The following is an 18,108-nucleotide window of genomic DNA, read 5'->3' as shown; positions in this document are numbered from 1 at the left end:
CTTAGGTTGAGTGGGTTAGTTAAAGTTGGCTAAACCTGAAACTGACTTGAAATCCGAAGGAAACTCATTAGTTTAACCTAGATCCAACCTGAACAGCCATTTAATCCGCCCAAGACCTTTTGGTCAAGTTGGGTAGGGTGATTGAGTTAGGTTTTCTAGGTCTTTGCTCAGCTCTAATCAATATCAATTTCTTATTATTTACTCTACTCCTATTATTTATTATTATTCAATGTTATTTTGAAAACAGAGAACATTTTTTTTTTTTTTAGAAGAAGATCAGGTTATGTTTGGTAACCGTTTTTGTTTTCTATTTTCAAAAATTTAAAAGATAGTTTTTAAAAAAAAAAATAGAAAATACTAAAATATGTTGTTACTAGGATTTGAACTCTAATGCTAACTCATTAAATTAGACAGATTCATTAAATTAAATGCGTTTTTTCATTGACTTTTAAAAATTAGAAACTGAAAATGGCCTTTTGCATGTTTTCAATTTCCTTCACAAATTGAGTTTTGAGAACAATTTTTGTTTTCTATCCATTTTGGGTTACCAAACCAGTTTTTTAGTCTTAAAAATAGAAAACTGTTTTGAAAACATAAAATAAGGGGAAAAAACAGTTACTAAACATACTCTCAGTCTGAAATTGTATTTGTATTGAAACTGGGAAAATTATTAAATACTCCGGAAGTAGTGAGTCCTACAATAAATTTAATTAGTGAAACTCACTGTTATATAAGTGGGAAGTACTCCAAGAGTATTCAATAATTACTCTTGAAGTTGGCATTTACAATCTTAATTGTAAATTATAATAATGTACCATATCGTAATTTGCCATAATTATGTCCACATGTGGATCTCTTTAAACATAAAACTATCTAGAATAAATTCAACAGCGTAAATAGAGAGTATATGCTTAACAAAATAACTTTCTGTTGTTAAAAAACATATACGTCAATGGAATTTGTGTTCATCAAAAATATCAAAGGAATTTGAGTTTTAGTCTTTGTCATTATTATTAGTGGTGCTATGTGATGTGAGCTAGTGCAAGCTAACCAAACCTGACTTTTTAGTCATTCTCAACATTGATTCAAGCCATTTCTATTTTCTAGTCTTTGGCCACTGAAAACTTCAACTGTTTCTCATTCGTAAGACTTCACTTGCAATATTTTCCAACAATAGTCCAGACGCATTTGAAAATGGTGGATTCAATAGATTGTGGAAAACAAATTTCTCACATGAGTCCCTTTTTTTTCTTTTTTTGGTTTCTCGCCAAACTTTGAATTAATTATGATTTGGGGACAAATTTTGTATACACACTCATTATAGATTAAACTGTTTTAAGCTTGATGCATAAATTTAACCATAGAAGAGAATTAATAAATGGTAAAACAGAAAGTTGTAGGAAAAATCAATAAAGAATACGACAAAAAACATACCTAAAGAATAAGCTAAAACTGTAGTATTGTTCAGTTAGGTCTACCTCCAATTAAAGCATCTGGTCAAGTTCAGGCCCAGAGATAAAGGACCTGGGCCTGGGTTCGGCTTGAGAGTTGAGAGCCCTTCGGGGTTCTGTATTGTAGTCCTTGTTTATGATGGTGCTTTGTTTTCAAAACCAAAATTCCACACTGTGATTGGCTAGTGCAAGCTAACCAAACCTGACTTTTTAGTCATCCTAACATTGGTTCAAGCAATTTTTATTTTCTAGTCTTATTGGTTTTTGCAAAGTTTGAATTGATTATGTGAAACGTATGATGCAGGGATAAATTTTGCCTATTGCATATACACTTATTATAGATTCATTACCACGTACCTTTAGCGTAACAATCATTCCATATGTATAAATTTTTGTGGGGTGAGAGAAGTAAGGGTCAAGGTTTAAGTCTTCACATGAGAGTTTCGCATACATACACTTAGATTAGGTTAGAATAATATTTTTATTTTAGAAAAAAGAAAAAAGAAAAAAACACTTATTATAGATTAAATTGTTTTAAGTGTGATGCATAACTTCATCAATAGGGTGTTTCCCTACATTTGTAAAAGCTCTTTTATAACTTGTAGTTTTGACAATAAATGTAAACCATAAAAAATTTCCTCTAATATTTTTGTTTCATTTTGTTTATTGCTAATTTGCTAGTAAAATCTCTTTTTTTTTTTTGGAGAAACTTGCTAGTAACATCTCTGATAGATCTTTTTCGAGATTCAATGAGACGTTCCATAAATGAGCCTCTTTAAAAAGGACTTACTGCTATTGATTTAATCATTATTTTTCTTCCCTTTTTTTTCTAAAATTTTCATATCCATATTCATATGTTTTGGTAGACTTTAATAAATAAAAAATAAAAGAAATACTATCTAAAATAAAAATTATAATATGACTATAATAAAATAAATTGTAAAGTGTGGAGTAACAAAACTTGATTTATTATATGCACAATTGCAAATTTACTTATTGATAAAATTACGCAATAATATCAACCCTCATGAGTAAAGATAGATTCACTTAAAATCAAATTAATATTAGGAATGTTCACAAAAATTGAGAGAGAGAGAGAAAGGAATGGCCAACGAGTGCCTTTTGTTTTTGGCTGGACATAGACCACTTCTTCGAACGATAAAACATTACTGGGTCTGGGTCTGGGTATGATGAGTTTCAATTTGGATTGCAAAAGTATGGTAAAACATTATTAGGTGTTAGGTATATTTCAATTTGGATTGATATAAAAGTATGCTAGGAAATGAGTATATGGACCATTGACCATTACATGTTAAGTTCGTTCCCTTCCAATTTTCAACTATATATATGTGTGCTTTTCCTTGAGCGCTAAGCAGCGAAATCAAACCCTTTGTTTTGTTTCCACAAACTAATAGTCTAATACCCACCCAATCGTACCAAGCTTGACCTTGCATGGGGCTTTCTCAGTTGAGTTCAGCTCCACCATCCTTTTGTATGCGTGCCTTTATTTTTTTCTAGGGGTGTGGCTTTTTAGTCACCTCTGTAGTTGGCGGGAATAATGAGACGGACCGATTGGCGTTGCTTGAGTTCAAAGCCAAGATCATTAATGACCCTTTCCAAGTTATGAGCTCTTGGAATGACAGCTTCCACTTTTGTCGATGGCGAGGTGTCACCTGTGGTCGACGACATCAGAGGGTCACCATGTTGGACCTACAATCTTCGAAACTGGTAGGCTCTATATCACCACATGTTGGAAATTTATGTTTTTTGAGAATTCTTACCCTCCAAAACAATAGTTTTCCTGATGAAATCCCTCTAGAAATTGGTCGTTTACGAGATTGCAGTTCTTACTATTGTCCAATCAGGGCTGGCTGAATGGTGGAGCAAGAGATGCGGTCGCCTAAGGCCCCAAGTAAAAAAAAGGCCCCCATATTTTAACCAATAGGGTTATTTATAATCAATAAATAAAATAATATTTTTTTACCAGATGAAAAACAAATAAAAAATAGATAAAAATTGCAACATCCACAATATTTTTCACAATACTTTTACAACTAATGCTATGTAGTAAGTTGTTAAAGCCTATTACTGATGGCAAAAAAATAATTATAGTGATATTTTCAAGTAGAAAACAAAAAGCAACTTAAAACCTAAGATTTGTTGTAAAAAAAAAAATTGTGAATGTTGCACTTCTAAGAAAAAAAAAAGAATAATAATAAAAGTTTAGTTGGCAAACTTTTACTAGTTTTTATCTAAGTCTACCACTAACACCACTCTTTTACTTACCATTATCAATTTACCACATCAACAAGTATGAAAAATTTTGTCAAATTTTTTCTGTGTATAAAATTTCTAAAAAAAAGAAAAAAAAATCTACATAATTCATGTTAATTAGTAATAATTTTGCATCTAAAACAAGATAATCAATTTTCGCTTTAGGCCCCCAAATACATTAAGCCGCGCTTGTGTCCAATAACACTTTTAGTGGCAAAATTCCAAGCAATATATCCAATTGCTCTAGCCTTGAAGAGCTTCGTGTCCGTAACAACCTTTTGACGGGAGAAATCCCTGCAATGCTTGGCACCATGTCAAAACTTCGAGTTTTTTCTATGAGCTCCAATAATCTGATAGGAAGAATCCCACCTTCTTTCGGAAACTTATCGTTTCTAGAACTGTTTGGTTCAACATATAATAACTTGCATGGGATTATCCTAGATTCTTTTGGCCAGTTGACCAAGCTTGAACAACTTGGTCTGGGTGTAAATAAGTTGTCTGGAAAAATTCCTCACTCAGTCTTCAATATTTCTTCAATAAACCTCTTCGATATAGGAGACAACCAAATCCAGGGGCATCTTCCATCAAACATAGGCATCACTCTTCCAAATATCAAACTATTACACATTGGCAACAACCGATTTACTAGATCTATCCCAGTTTCAATTTCTAATGCCACAAATCTAGATACACTTGAATTGGATGGGAATAAACTAAGGGGAAAAGTTCCTTCTTTGGAGAAGCTAAATAGATTTTCAAGATTTGTCATTACCGGTAACAATCTTGGAAATGGAGGGGCAAATGACTTGAATTTTCTCTGTTCTTTGACAAATACCACCTATTTGACCGTATTGGCTTTAAATATCAATAAATTTGGGGGAGAGTTGCCCAAATGCATTGGCAATTTGTCAACTAGCCTCGCTTGGTTGCTTCTAGAAACTAATAAAATATACGGAAAGATTCCTACCGAAATAGGAAATTTGATCAACATGGAGAGACTTGATATGTGGCAGAACAAATTATCAGGTAATATTCCCTCTGAAATTGGAAAGTTTCAAAAGCTACAATTTTTGGCACTACATGAAAACAATTTATCTGGGAAGATTCCATTTTCTTTTGGAAATTTGACCATCTTGACAAACTTGTATTTATACGAGAATAATCTTCAAGGCAAAATCCCTCTTAGCATAGGCAAGTGCCAAAATTTGATCAATTTGTTTCTTGCTAATAACAATCTCAGTGGTTTGATATCCCCACAGGTCATTGGTCTTTCATTCTCACCAATTAGGCTAGATTTGTCTGCCAACCAATTTACTGGTGTCATTCCCATGGAATTAGGGAATTTCAAAATTTTAGAATATTTGGATATTTCAGAAAACATGTTGTTTGGTAAAATTCCAGAAAGTCTGGGTAGTTGCGTAAAGTTAGAATTTCTAGCAATGAGAAGAAACCAATTTCAAGGGATTATTCCACCATCTTTGGCATCATTAAGAGGCCTTAGATCTCTAGATCTTTCTAACAATAATTTGTCTGGAGAGATTCCAAAAGTTTTGGAGAACTTTGTCTTTTTGCAATTTTTGAATCTATCTTTCAACCATTTTGAGGGTGAGGTTCCAATAGACGGAGTTTTCAAGAATATGAGTGCAACTTCAATTAGAGGAAATGATAAGCTTTGTGGGGGCATGCCTAAATTTCAACTTCCTAAATGCAAATATGAAAAATCCAAAAAGAGAAAGTTGACCCTTACCTTGAAATTAATGATCTCTATATTTTCTGGGCTTCTTGGAGTATCTTTGGTTTTGTCACTTCTACATCTTTTTTGTTTAAGAAAGAAAAGAAAAGAAAATATCTCAAGTGACTTAGGAAATTTTCTTTTGAATCTCTCTTACCAAAGTCTCCTAAAGGCGACCAATGGGTTCTCTTCTACCAATTTAATTGGTGCAGGTAGCTTCGGGTCTGTGTATAAAGGAATTCTTGATGAAGGTAGACATACAGTTGCTATTAAGTTTTTTAACCTTTTGCATCATGAAGCTTCCAAAAGTTTCAAAATAGAATGTGAGGCTTTACGAAATATTAGACATCGAAATATTGTAAAGGTCCTCACATCATGTTCTAGTATTGACTATCAAGGCCATGATTTTAAGGCTTTGGTAATGGAGTTCATGGGAAATGGAAACCTAGATGAATGGCTGCATCCAACTCCAAGAATAAATGAGACTCTTGAGGAACCAAGAAATTTGAGTCTTCTTCAAAGGTTGAATATTGCCATTGATGTTGCTAATGCATTGGATTATCTTCATCATCATTGCCAAACACCAATCGTTCATTGTGATCTCAAGCCTAGCAATGTCCTTATTGATGATGAAATGATTGGACATGTAGGTGACTTTGGCTTGGCAAGATTCCTTTTTAATGCTATCCAAGATTCTTCTATTAACCAATCAAGCTCTATTGGTGTAAGAGGAACAGTTGGTTATACTCCTCCAGGTAAATATCATTATCTTTTTTTAAATTTAATTGTTTTCCTCTTTTTTTAGTTTTTTACTATATTTTAGAGCTTGAAAAAACAATTTCAAAAAGGAAGGATGTGTTGTATCTAGAAGATAGAATCTTATACAACAAAAATTCACTTACTTTTTTTAATTCTTATTACATACCATTGTAAAAGCTCCTTTAATACCACTAGGTTATATATCTTTCCCATTTTGCATTTGATACAAAACTATGTACATATTACATATTTGTTATATGTATTTTAGAGTATGGACTGGGAAGCGAGGTGTCAATATATGGTGATATATATAGTTATGGCATATTATTGTTAGAGATGTTCACGGGAAAAAAGCCAACTGATAACATTTTTCAAGATAGTTTAAACCTTCATGAATTTGTTAAAGTAGCCCTGCCGGAACGAGTAATTGACATTATAGATCCTATCCTTCTTTGGGAAAGAGAAGGAGAGAATAGAGTGAATGACATTACTTGCAATGAGAGCCAAAATGGAAGTCCGAAGAGACTAGAATGCTTGATTTTTATACTTGAAATTGGAGTTGCTTGTTCCGTTGAATTTCCAAGAGAAAGGATGAACATGGGTGCTGTTATAATTGAGCTACACTCAATTCGAAAAAAATTTCTTGGAACTAATATACACAGACAAAGGTTTCAAGCTACAGGTAAATTTTGTTTGTCTTGGTAAATGTTATAATTTGATAGCATATCCTCTAATCACTGCATGATCTAATTTGCACTCCAAATGTTTTAAGGGATGAAAGGGACATTCATATAGCAATTAGTAGTGAAATGCCTTTATGTTAGTATTTTCTTTATTCTAGCAAAGCTGAAAAGATTGATGCCACTTGAAATTTTATAAACTCCTTGTGTTATACTTAGTATGAGAATAAGCCCAATTACCTTTCAATGATACCTTTTTTTTAGAAGAACCTTTCTATGATACCTAAACACATAATATGCCATTGAAATCTATTTTCTATTCGGTGAATTTTGTCGTTGAAGACAGGAAATTGGCTTTACATCTTATTATTCTACATGTAGAGGTCTCTATCGAGGACATAAGATTTAATGACTTCCAATTGTACTAAATTATATAGTCATTTGACGCATAGTCAGATCTATATAGAGGCCCCCAAAATGTTTTATGATTTTTTTATTATACATGGTAGAAAAAAAAAAAACTTTTTTATTTTTTTTCCCCAATATTCTTGTTTCTATAAGTATATATATAAACAATACTAAAGAAAAGGGGGTAAGCTACATATTTGGTCTCTATCCTTTAAAACAATCCCAAGCCACATGGTTTTCATGCTATATAAACACCACATTCAGATTAAAAAAATATGGAGTGTAATTAAAAAATAGTCCAAGTTGGAGGGATATAAGTGCATTTTACTTATTTATCATAACCACTTAAATATCATACCAAAAAATAATTTTGTTAGAATAACAAAATACATTGTAAATTTTTTTGTAAGGTATTTAATCATAGTTCAATAAATTTATATAAAATAAACTTTATTTTGACAATAAATATCATATGGTTTTGTGATATTTACTCTTTTATTCCAGACTCCAGAGTAATAGAATTCAATTCATAATTAATATATAAGATACCCCTCAAAGTAAATTTTCTGACTTGACAACTGGTTTGAGGAAGTCTAAATAAATCTAAGTTAATTGATACCAATTCAACAAATATTGAGCTAGTTGAGATTTTTCATTCCACAAATGGACATTCTTGCATCATGAATTTTCTTACTAGTAAAAACAAAATTGAACGTTTAATTTACAAGTTAAGTTATTGATAATGAATATTTGAATTATTTTTTACTTTAGGGAAAACTTCACCTGGCATACTGTAATTTTTAAAAATCCTAAACTTGTTAATTATAATATGTTGAAATTCTCTTCCCCCATCATAGGTGAACAAGGATGATGACTTCTTATCAAGGTTGTCCACAAGGTTTTCCAGTTTATGATATACAGCATTGCAGCAACTTATCTATCCTGTATCGATCCCATAGCAGTCATGTTGTTTTTGTTTTTTTTCCCCCTTCAATATCAAGCTTGTAAAATTTTCTTCATTAATTAACTTTGAGTAATATGTATCAAGCTTGTTTATGATATACCGCTTTAATGTACTATTGAATAATATTTATTGCAAAAGCTATTCACAATAAGGATCCTATAGAATTTACATGCTCAATAAATTTTAGAGATTGATAGGTTGACATATATATATATATATATATATATATATATATATAATTGGCATATTTTATGACAAAACGCATTTTACTTGTTTATTATCTATCATTGTCTTTCACATGGTGCGCATAACACGTTTATTAAGTGCTTTTAGGAAAGATAGATATGGAGCCAATCAAAACAGTCAATCCTAGTTCATGCTATGATTTCTCAGGACTAGTAGTTTTTAGATAGACTAGTTTATTTGAATAAGGGTTCATTCATTGTATTCGGGTTATTAATGTATTGGACTTACTTTTGTACTTGAGGTTTCGTCATAGATTGACAAAGGGGAGATTGTTAGGGTCGTGTTTTGGTATTGTCAAACCATGTCAAATTATGTGTCTTTTATTAAGTTTTAATGTGTCTTAAAGTTGTAATTGAAGACCAAGTTGAAAACACAAAGTTTGCTCAAGAAAAGCTTAAGAAAAACACATTTTTAGCACATTTTCAGCATGTACCTCAATAGCAGCTCGATACTTCCTTGATAGAAGCTAGAAATTTACTACCTCCTTGACACAAGCTCAATCAATCGAGCGTCGTGGATCAGCAAAAATCAACAACGCAAGTCCATAACTTATTTGTTTGAAGCCCAATTTGAGACCGTTTGAAGTAGTATTATAAGGACATTATAAACCATCTATTAGAAGGCTTTTTAGAGAGAGAAACACTTCATTTATGCAGCTAGGATTTTGTAACTAAGTTTCTCTCTTTCACCAAACCAAAGAGTTTCAAAGTAGATCTGAAGATTATATTGGTGAAGAAGTTAAAGTTATAGCAACCACCACAGACTTGCTACTGTGAAGAAAACCTTCAAGAGGTTCTTGAAGTCAGTTGGAGGTTTCAATTGTGATTGTGGGTGGAGCATTCATATATGGAGAGTTAAGAAGTTCTGAAGCGGTGAAGGTTTCTACTGTAAGTTTATCTACTAAGATTGTAGAGTTTAGGGACAAATGTTTTGTACTAGATCTGAAACTGCTTTTTATTGTAGTGGATTGTTTTTTGGCCCCCCAGGTTTTTTACTGTGAAACTAGCTTGTTTCATTGGTTTTTCTGGGTCATCATATCTTATCTTATTTACTATTTAGTTGTGCATGATTTTGACTTAATATATTGATGTTTGTTTATTTGAACAAGATTTATTTACAATAGATATAATTAATAACTTGGGTTTAAAACTTGTTAATTCTATCAACCAGGGTCTAAATTTCCCAACAGGGATGATATATGAAGTTTTAGTTTTTTGTTTTTTTTGTTTTTGTTTTTGTTTTTTTTTTTTTTTAAGAAACAAGAAGTACACTATAGAATTAACTTATTATGCAACCCCCTCTCTATTATGGTCATGGAAAATGGGTGTGGATTGGGCTTTAGCTTGACTTGTACAAGTTTGGGCCATAAATAAGTCATCCTAAATAGGTTATAGATGGATCAGGTCCATTCGGTTAAAGGTTGATCCATATTTTTTTCACTTGCAAATAATAGTAATAATAATAAATTATTAAAGTGTGTGTTTCTAACCAAAAAAAAAAAAATATCTATATTTATATATATATTTAAAATCAAAGCTAGAGAAAATATAATTTAAATTCTAAATTGGATAGCTAATTTTGCGCCATGTGTCTTATCTAAAATTTTAAATTTTTGTGCATGCATTAACACCTATCACGAAAGTTAAGAAAACCACAATAATCACGTTCATTCACCTAAGCAAAAACATTTAACTTGCACACTACAAAATCCCTACCAATTTTGCACAAATTAATTACATTACTATTAAAAAGAAAATTTTATCTATAGTACTATGCATCTCTAAATTTTAAAGCGATTTACTAAACCAAAAGTTTTTACTACGTATTGATTGGAAAAGTGCTAAGTATGTTATAGAAAAAGATGTTGAAAATATTGCTTCAAAACATATTTTTGCTAGATGGAAAATTAATTTAAGTGTTTTTATTTATTTATTTATTTATTTTTAATTTTGATATTGAATATATTAAAGGTCCTCAAAACTCTTTCCCTGGTTTTCTCACTCGTGAATTTACAGTGCCATAATGGCAAGCCGAAGATCAAAAGATAAACAACTTGCTACAAATGTTGGTAAACAGTTGGTTAAGCATGAACCTGCTTCACCAGTTGAAGTTGCTAGTTGCTTTACTATCCTTGGTACCATTCCTAAACCCAATTATTCAACTATTCTTGCATCCTCATATGATCCATATACAGTTGCCACTACTACTCATCCCATTCAAACTACTCTTCTAAGAAATCCCAATGCTTCCAGTTATGTCAAAAAACAATATTTTACCAAAACTTGTTTTCTATTGAACCCAACAAGGCTATGATTGCAAATCCCCAAAAATTTGCTAAAGATTATTTTCCTTTGAACTTTCATTGGATTCTTGAAAATACCAGTAAAGACCTGAGGTATTACTTTATTGTTTCATGAAAAGTCAATTTTCATCAAACCCATAACTTATAAGTTTTATGTATCCAAAATTATTTATTATAGTGTTTTCATTCATAACATAACTAATAAGATGACTATTTAGTCATCTTAACATTGGTTCAAGCCATTTCTATTTTCTAGTCTTTGGCTGCTAAAAACTTTAGCTATTTTCTGATTCATAAGACTTCACTTGCAATATTTTCCAACAATATAAGTTGGTCCAGGCGCATTTGAAAATGGTGGATTCAATAGATTGTGGAAAACAAATTTCTCACTTAGGTCCCCAACCCCCCCCCCCCCCCCCCAACCCTCTTTTTTTGGGTTTCCTGCCAAACTTTGAATTGATTATGTGAACGTGTGATTTGGGGGGACAAATTTCGTATACACACTCAATATAGATTAAACTATTTTAAGCTTGATGCATAAATTTAACAATAGAAGAGAATTAATAAATGGTAAAACATAAAGTTGTAGGAAAAATCCATAAAGAATACGACAAAAACACATACATAAAGAATAAGCTAAGAGTCTTGTAACTCAACTAAAACTTTTAGGGTGCGTTTGGTACATTGAATGTAGATTACATTAGGAATAGTAATCTTTATTACTGGGAATAGAAAACATTGTAATGAAATAACTGTTACTATTCATAAGTTTGGTTGTTACATATGGAAAACTTATAAAAGATGATGTATAAGGAAATTTTTATATTTTTGGAAATATATTGATTTTAAAACCTATTATATATACTAAGGAATAGCTATTATATCCATTTTAAAGAGGAATAGTTATTCTTCAATTTAAAGAATAGTTATTCCAATGTAATAACTAACCCATGTAATAAAGATGCAACCAAATGACCAAATTGATATTATACATAAATAACTATTCCATTATAGGAGCTATTACAGCGTACCAAACATACTCTTAGGTTTTTTCCAACAAAGACTTTTTGGATTTTAATCCACATTCCTAACTAACAAATTATTTTAAAAAATTAAAATAAAAAGAAGGTATAAATAGAAATCAAACTGGATCATGACAATGGTTTGACACTTGAGCTTGTAATTGTACGCCAAAATGAAGTGTTTGTATTCATATTTTGTTAGTATTTTTTTTTTTCAGTTGGTAATATTGTTAATTTATTAGTCTTTTTTGTGACATAATAAATCATAGGTAAGATTTTATCAATTTAATTTTGAAAATTTTCTTTCTATTTAAGCAACTCTAACATACTAACATGTACTATATTATCAATAAAATTCTATAAGCAATAAATATATTTGGAAAAGAATTAATTTATGACCCTTATATAAATATATATATATATATATATATATATATATATATAACTTCATCAATTAAATGTTTTCCTCTATTTGTAAAATCTCTTTTATAACTGGTAGTTTTGACAATAAATGAAAACCAAAAAATATATATATATATATATATATATATTAATCTAATATTTTTATTATATTTTGTTTATTGTTAGTAACAAATGAGAAACAAAGAATTTGGGTTGGGTCGAGAGATTGGGTCCTGGTTTGGGGTCCCCAAAACGGTGTTGATTAGCAGTTTACATGATAGCTTTGTTGTTTGCTAGAGATTTGAGTCTTTAGAGAAATATTTTTTGGAAAGAAATTCTTGTTACTATGCACGAATTACAAACACAGCGAGGAATTTTCTCATTTGTGGGTCATTTGACTGAGGAACTGAAATTTCTAAAAGTCTTGTTATTGAAAATCAAAATTTTGCTAAAAGTCTTGTAATCAATGCTGCTAATTTTAGCTGAAGGAAAGAGCTGTAACTTATAAAAGGGGAGATTCTGGCATTTTACCCTTAATTTAAAAAAAAAATTGTCAATATGCCCCTGTTTGCAAACTATATAGGAGTGTGCCCCTGTTTCGATACTCGATTATCCTAAAATCGAGTTCAATTAAATACTCGATTTGTAGAAAATCGAGTTATGCCCGATCAAACTTAAAAAAATATTATAAAAAAAAAAAAAAATTTCCATGGAACTCGAGTTTTAGGAAATCGAGTTCCATGCAAAAAAAAATTTTATAAGTGTAACTGCCTCATATTCAGGGAGCCCTATAGTGGCGTTTTTAAGCCCTATAGTGACGTTTTAAAACCTTATAGCGGCGTTTTCTTGCAAATTTTTTTATAAGTGTGATTGGTCCATATTCAGGGTGCCCTATAGTGGCGTTTTTAAGACCTATAGTGACGTTTTAAGGCCCTATAGCGGCGTTTTCCTGCAAAAATTTTTTATTAGTGTAATCACCCTGTTCTGGGTGCCTATAGTGGCATTTTTTTAGGCCCTATAGTGATGTTTTAGAGCCCTATAGCGGCGTTTTCTGCAAAAAATTTTTATAAGTCCCATACCAGGTTCAAGTGGCTCTATAGTGGCGTTTTTAAGCCCTATAGTGATGTTTTAAAGCACTATAGCGGCGTTTTTGAACTCGACTTCCCTAAAATCGAGTTCCTTGCTTTTTTTTTTTTTTTTAGTTTTATTCGGCATAACTCGATTTTCTACGAATCGAGTATTTCATTGAAACTCGATTTTAAGGTAATCGAGTATCGAAACAGGGGCATATCCCTATATAGTTTCGAAATAGGGGCATATTGCTAAATTTTTTAAAAATTAAGGGCAAAGGGCTAGAATCTCCTTGTAAAAGGCAAGTCATAGTCAGCCATGATGATGACTTGGTTAGACAATTTCAGACACTATAGTATTGTTCAGTTTGCTCCACCTCCAATTAATGCATCTGGTCAAGTTCAGGCCCAGAGATAAAGGACCTGGGCCTGGGTTCGGCTTGAGAGTTGAGAGCCTTTCTAGGTTCTGTATTGTAGTCCTTGTTTATTATGGTGCTCTGTTTTCAAAACCAAAATTCCACACTGTGATTGGCTACTGTAAGCTAACGAAACCTGACTTTTTAGTCATCCTAACATTGGTTCAAGCAATTTCTATTTTCTAGTCTTATTGGTTTTTGGTTTCTGCAAAGTTTGAATTGATTATGTAAACGTATGATGCGAGGATAAATTTTACCCATTCCATACACATTTATTATTGATTCATCATCACGAAAATTTAGCATGACAATCATTCAATATGCATAAATTTCTGTGAAGTGGGAGGAGTAACGGTTAGAGCATTCGCATTTGGTATTGCAAATACTATATGTAAGAGAATTTTAGCATTAATGCACCAAACAAGCCCAGCATTGGGACTTGCAAAGACCAACTATTGCAAAAAAAATTTGCAATAATGCTACAGTGCAATTCTAAAGGTTCAAAGGTAGAATTGCACTGTTGCTCAATTCTTAAAAAAAAAATAATAATAATAATATTTTATTCACTTTATCAATTCCTCTCTCTCTCTCTCTCTCTCTCTCACACTGGGTTTTGGGTTTTTGTTTTTATTTGGGTTTTGGGATATATTATTTTATTATGTAGAAATATTATTTTAATGTGTTGTATTGTAAAATAAAAGTTGGGATGCTGAGAGTATTGTAAAATGGTATGGTATAATTGATAAAGTAACTTTTTGGGATGGTAAAATAGGATATGATAGAATTTTGGGATGTGAATGCTCGTAGGGTTTAAGTCTTAATGTGAGAGTTTCACACACATATACTTAAATTAGGTTAGCATAAGATTTTTATCTTAGATAAAAAAAAATTAAAAAATTAAAACCTTATCATAGATTAAATTGTTTTAAGTGTGATGCATAACTTCATCAATAGTGTTTCCCTACATTTGTAAAAGCTCTTTTATAACTTGTAGTTTTGACAATAAATGTAAACCATTAAAAATTTCCTCTAATATTTTTGTCATTTATTGGTTCAAATTTGAAACTAACACTAAGATTACTTTTTTGTCCTAACAATAACAATCAGTAATAACTTGTCACTTACGATTTGTTGTAAAAATATTGTAAACATATCATTTCTCTTTGGTTATTGCTAATTTGCTAGTAACAAATTTCTCTGATAGATCTTTTTCGAGATTCAATGAGATGTTCCATAAATGTGCCTCTTTAAAAAGGACTTATTGCTATTGATTTAATTATTATTTTTCTTCCTTTATTTTTTCTAAAATTTTCATATCCATATTCATATGTTTTGGTAGACTTTAATAAATGAAAAATAAGCAAAAAAAGAAAAAGAAACACTATGTAAAATAAAAATTATAATATGACTATAATAAAATAAATTGTAAAGTGTGGAATAACAGAACTTGATTTATTAAATGCACAGTTGCAAATTTACTTTTTGATAAAATTACGCAGTAATTTCAACCCTCATGAGTAAAGATAGGTTCACTGAAAATCAAATTAATATTAGGAATGTTCATAAAAATTGTGTATGAAGTATAATTATATAAAATTACGGGTAAAAGAGATAACTAGTGGATTTGAGAGAGAGAGTGGAATGGCAAATGAGTTCCTTTTGTTTTGGCTGGACATAGACCACTTCCAACGATAAAACATTATTGGGTATGAGTTTCAATTTGGAGTGGGTTTATTTGAGAATCCAGCCCTATAGGCAGCTTTCCTTGAGGCCCAAAGAGTTCAACAAGCTTTCTCCTAGATTTTTTGGTCCTTTTCATATTTTGCAAAAGCTTGGTTCTATTGCTTACAAGCTGGCTCTTCCTTAAGTTATTGATTTTTTTTCTCGCCCTAGTTTCTCTCTAGAGAGACTAGAATGTAGAACGCCGTTATCTTCCCTGGAATGATAAACCTCCCCCTCTGCTAATCTTTTCTAGCTGTAGGGTTTTCTTTGACCTTTGTCCCTGGTACACGTGGTCTATTCTTCTCCATTATATCCTTTCAACATAGCTTTGCCTTCATGGAAGATATACTTTACGACTGGAAGAAACTTTCATTGACAGACGAGGAAGATGTGAAGCTTAGTCTATCGAAATCCAAAAACTTACGAAGCAAGGAGTATGTTTTGGCTGCCAAGTTCCTTACCAAGAGAGCCCTTAATGTGGAAGCAATAGGCCGCACGTTTAAACCTCTGTGGAGAGCCAAAAAGGACTTCAAGGTGCGCGAAGCGGGCGACCATCTACTCTTGTTCGTATTTGAACTCAAATCTGATGCAGAACGGGTCCTTGCTAATGAACCATGGACGTTTGATAAACATGCTGTCTTGTTACAGAGATTTGATGGGTCTATACCGTCAAGGTACTTGAGGTTCACCAAACTGAAATTTTGGGTGCAAATACATGGTTTGCCGATGTGTTTACTGGACTCTGAGATGGCAATTGAGTTGGGAGAAACACTTGGACAAGTATCTCCGTGTGAGAATCTCAGCGAGTTGGTGGGAAGGGAGTTTTTACGTGTCCATGTAGAAATTGATATCTCAAAGCCTCTCTGCCGGGGTCGACGGATTACACTGGACGCAGAGGAAGAAATCTGGGTTTCTTTTAAATATGAGAAACTACCCAATTTCTGTAACTGGTGTGGTATGATTTCTCATGATGGAAAAGATTGCGAGACCTGGTTAGCAAGGAAGGATTCAGCAAACATAGAACCTTATGAATATGGACCATGGCTAAGAGCTGCACCATATAACCCGGGAAGAACTCCATTCATCGTGGTTGCTAGTTTGGGCGATGGTCTGGGAGGCGCTACAAAACACTCTCAACCTGCAACCACCGAGAAGCCATCTGCGACGACGGCTAAGACAAGAGGAGAAAATCTGGAATGATCTAACTCCGGTGAGGTGGCTGGAGCGGACCTGGAGCGTGTGACAATTATGGAAATTCAAGTTGCGGGGGAGCAAATCACGCAAAAACACCAAGATACTAGCAACCCGACATTAAAGGTAATTGATTCCAATCCGGATTTAAATTCTTTCCATACTAATCACGCTGATTTTGAAGCGCAGATTCAGGAATTAGACTTGGCTATTGGAAAGTATGACAAAAAAGGGGAGCATGTGGATCCTAGGACAGCTGACACCTCTCAAGGCTTAGCTAAAAATGGGCAGCAAGCAACTCCCTCACCGCCAGCACAATATGCAGTAAGTCAGGAGCATGCAACCCACATGATAGAGAACCCAACATCTCCTACTCCATCAAATAGAACTCTACGCACGTGGAAAAGGTTGGCACGAGAAACTAATATGGAGATTGACACATTACATGGACCCACGGATACAAAAAGAAGCAGAGAAGAAGTAATGGAGTTTTTTCCTGAGTTACCTGCCAAAAAACTATAGGTTTCGAAGGAAGACAGTCAACAAAATCTAATGGTGGAGGCTGCTCAGCAGCCCCGCCAAGCACAATGAGTCTCTTAGTATGGAACTGTCGTGGACTTGGGAACCTGCGTACAGGAAATGAGCTTGAAGTATTGATTTGGGCTAAAGATCCCTCCGTCGTGTTTTTAGCCGAAACATGGACGGATGAAGCTAGGCTAAAAGAAATTCAAAGGAATATTAAGTTCGATAATCTGTTTTACGTTGATAGAAATCCTAGAGGTGGTGGGGGATTGGCTCTGTATTGGAAAAATTCCTTTGATGTTCATGTGGATTCTTTTTCTAAATATCACATAGATTCAATAATCAATAAAGGAAGTGACGAAGCATGGAGATTCACAGGTTTCTATGGTGAGCCGGCAACACACAAAAGGATTGAAGCTTGGAACAAACTTCGCTTACTCAATAATAAACATGACCTTCCTTGGCTTTGTGCTGGAGACTTTAATGAAATCACAAGACACTCAGAAAAATTGGGAGGCAATAACAGAAGTCAAGCTCAGATGCAACTTTTCAGGGATGTCATTGATGAGTGCGGATTTCTTGACCTTGGGTATGTGGGAGAGCAATTCACATGGAGAAAGCATTTTGCTGATGGACATTCACTATGGGAGAGACTGGACCGAGGGTTATCCAACCATGATTGGTTCATGAAATTTTCGGGTACAAAAATACATCACTTGCATTCAGACTCCTCTGATCATTCTCCTTTGTGGATCACCTTGGATGGTTTGGACATCCCGTCTTTCTCAAAACCATTCAGGTTTGAAGAAATGTGGCTCTCAGATCGAGGGTGTTCAGATATTGTAGAAGCGGTGTGGCTATCTAGGGAAGACGAAGGTGCTCATGATCATGTAATTCGTAAAATAGACAAATGTGGCAAAGAATTAAGAATATGGAACATGAACTAT

General features: G+C 32.8%; 2 protein-coding genes across 2 annotated transcripts; both read left to right on the top strand.

Moving 5' to 3' along the window:
* The first annotated feature begins 2,555 nt into the window (after window positions 1-2,555).
* LOC115961969 (probable LRR receptor-like serine/threonine-protein kinase At3g47570) lies at window positions 2,556-8,293 on the top strand. Its single transcript, XM_031080853.1, has 5 exons — window positions 2,556-2,636; window positions 2,970-3,294; window positions 3,909-6,212; window positions 6,485-6,898; window positions 8,162-8,293. The coding sequence occupies exons 1-5, from the start codon at window positions 2,556-2,558 to the stop codon at window positions 8,173-8,175; spliced, it is 3,138 nt and encodes a 1,045-aa protein (XP_030936713.1). The 3' UTR covers window positions 8,176-8,293.
* Window positions 8,294-15,784: 7,491 nt separating this feature from the next.
* LOC115961968 lies at window positions 15,785-16,648 on the top strand. The gene has a single exon (XM_031080852.1). It carries the CDS (start codon window positions 15,785-15,787, stop codon window positions 16,646-16,648), a length of 864 nt encoding a protein of 287 aa, XP_030936712.1.
* The last annotated feature ends 1,460 nt before the right edge of the window (window positions 16,649-18,108 follow it).

This window comes from Quercus lobata, chromosome 9, assembly GCF_001633185.2.
Source record: "Quercus lobata isolate SW786 chromosome 9, ValleyOak3.0 Primary Assembly, whole genome shotgun sequence".
Classification (NCBI taxonomy): domain Eukaryota; kingdom Viridiplantae; phylum Streptophyta; class Magnoliopsida; order Fagales; family Fagaceae; genus Quercus; species Quercus lobata.
This window is presented reverse-complemented; position numbering and strand designations above follow the sequence as displayed.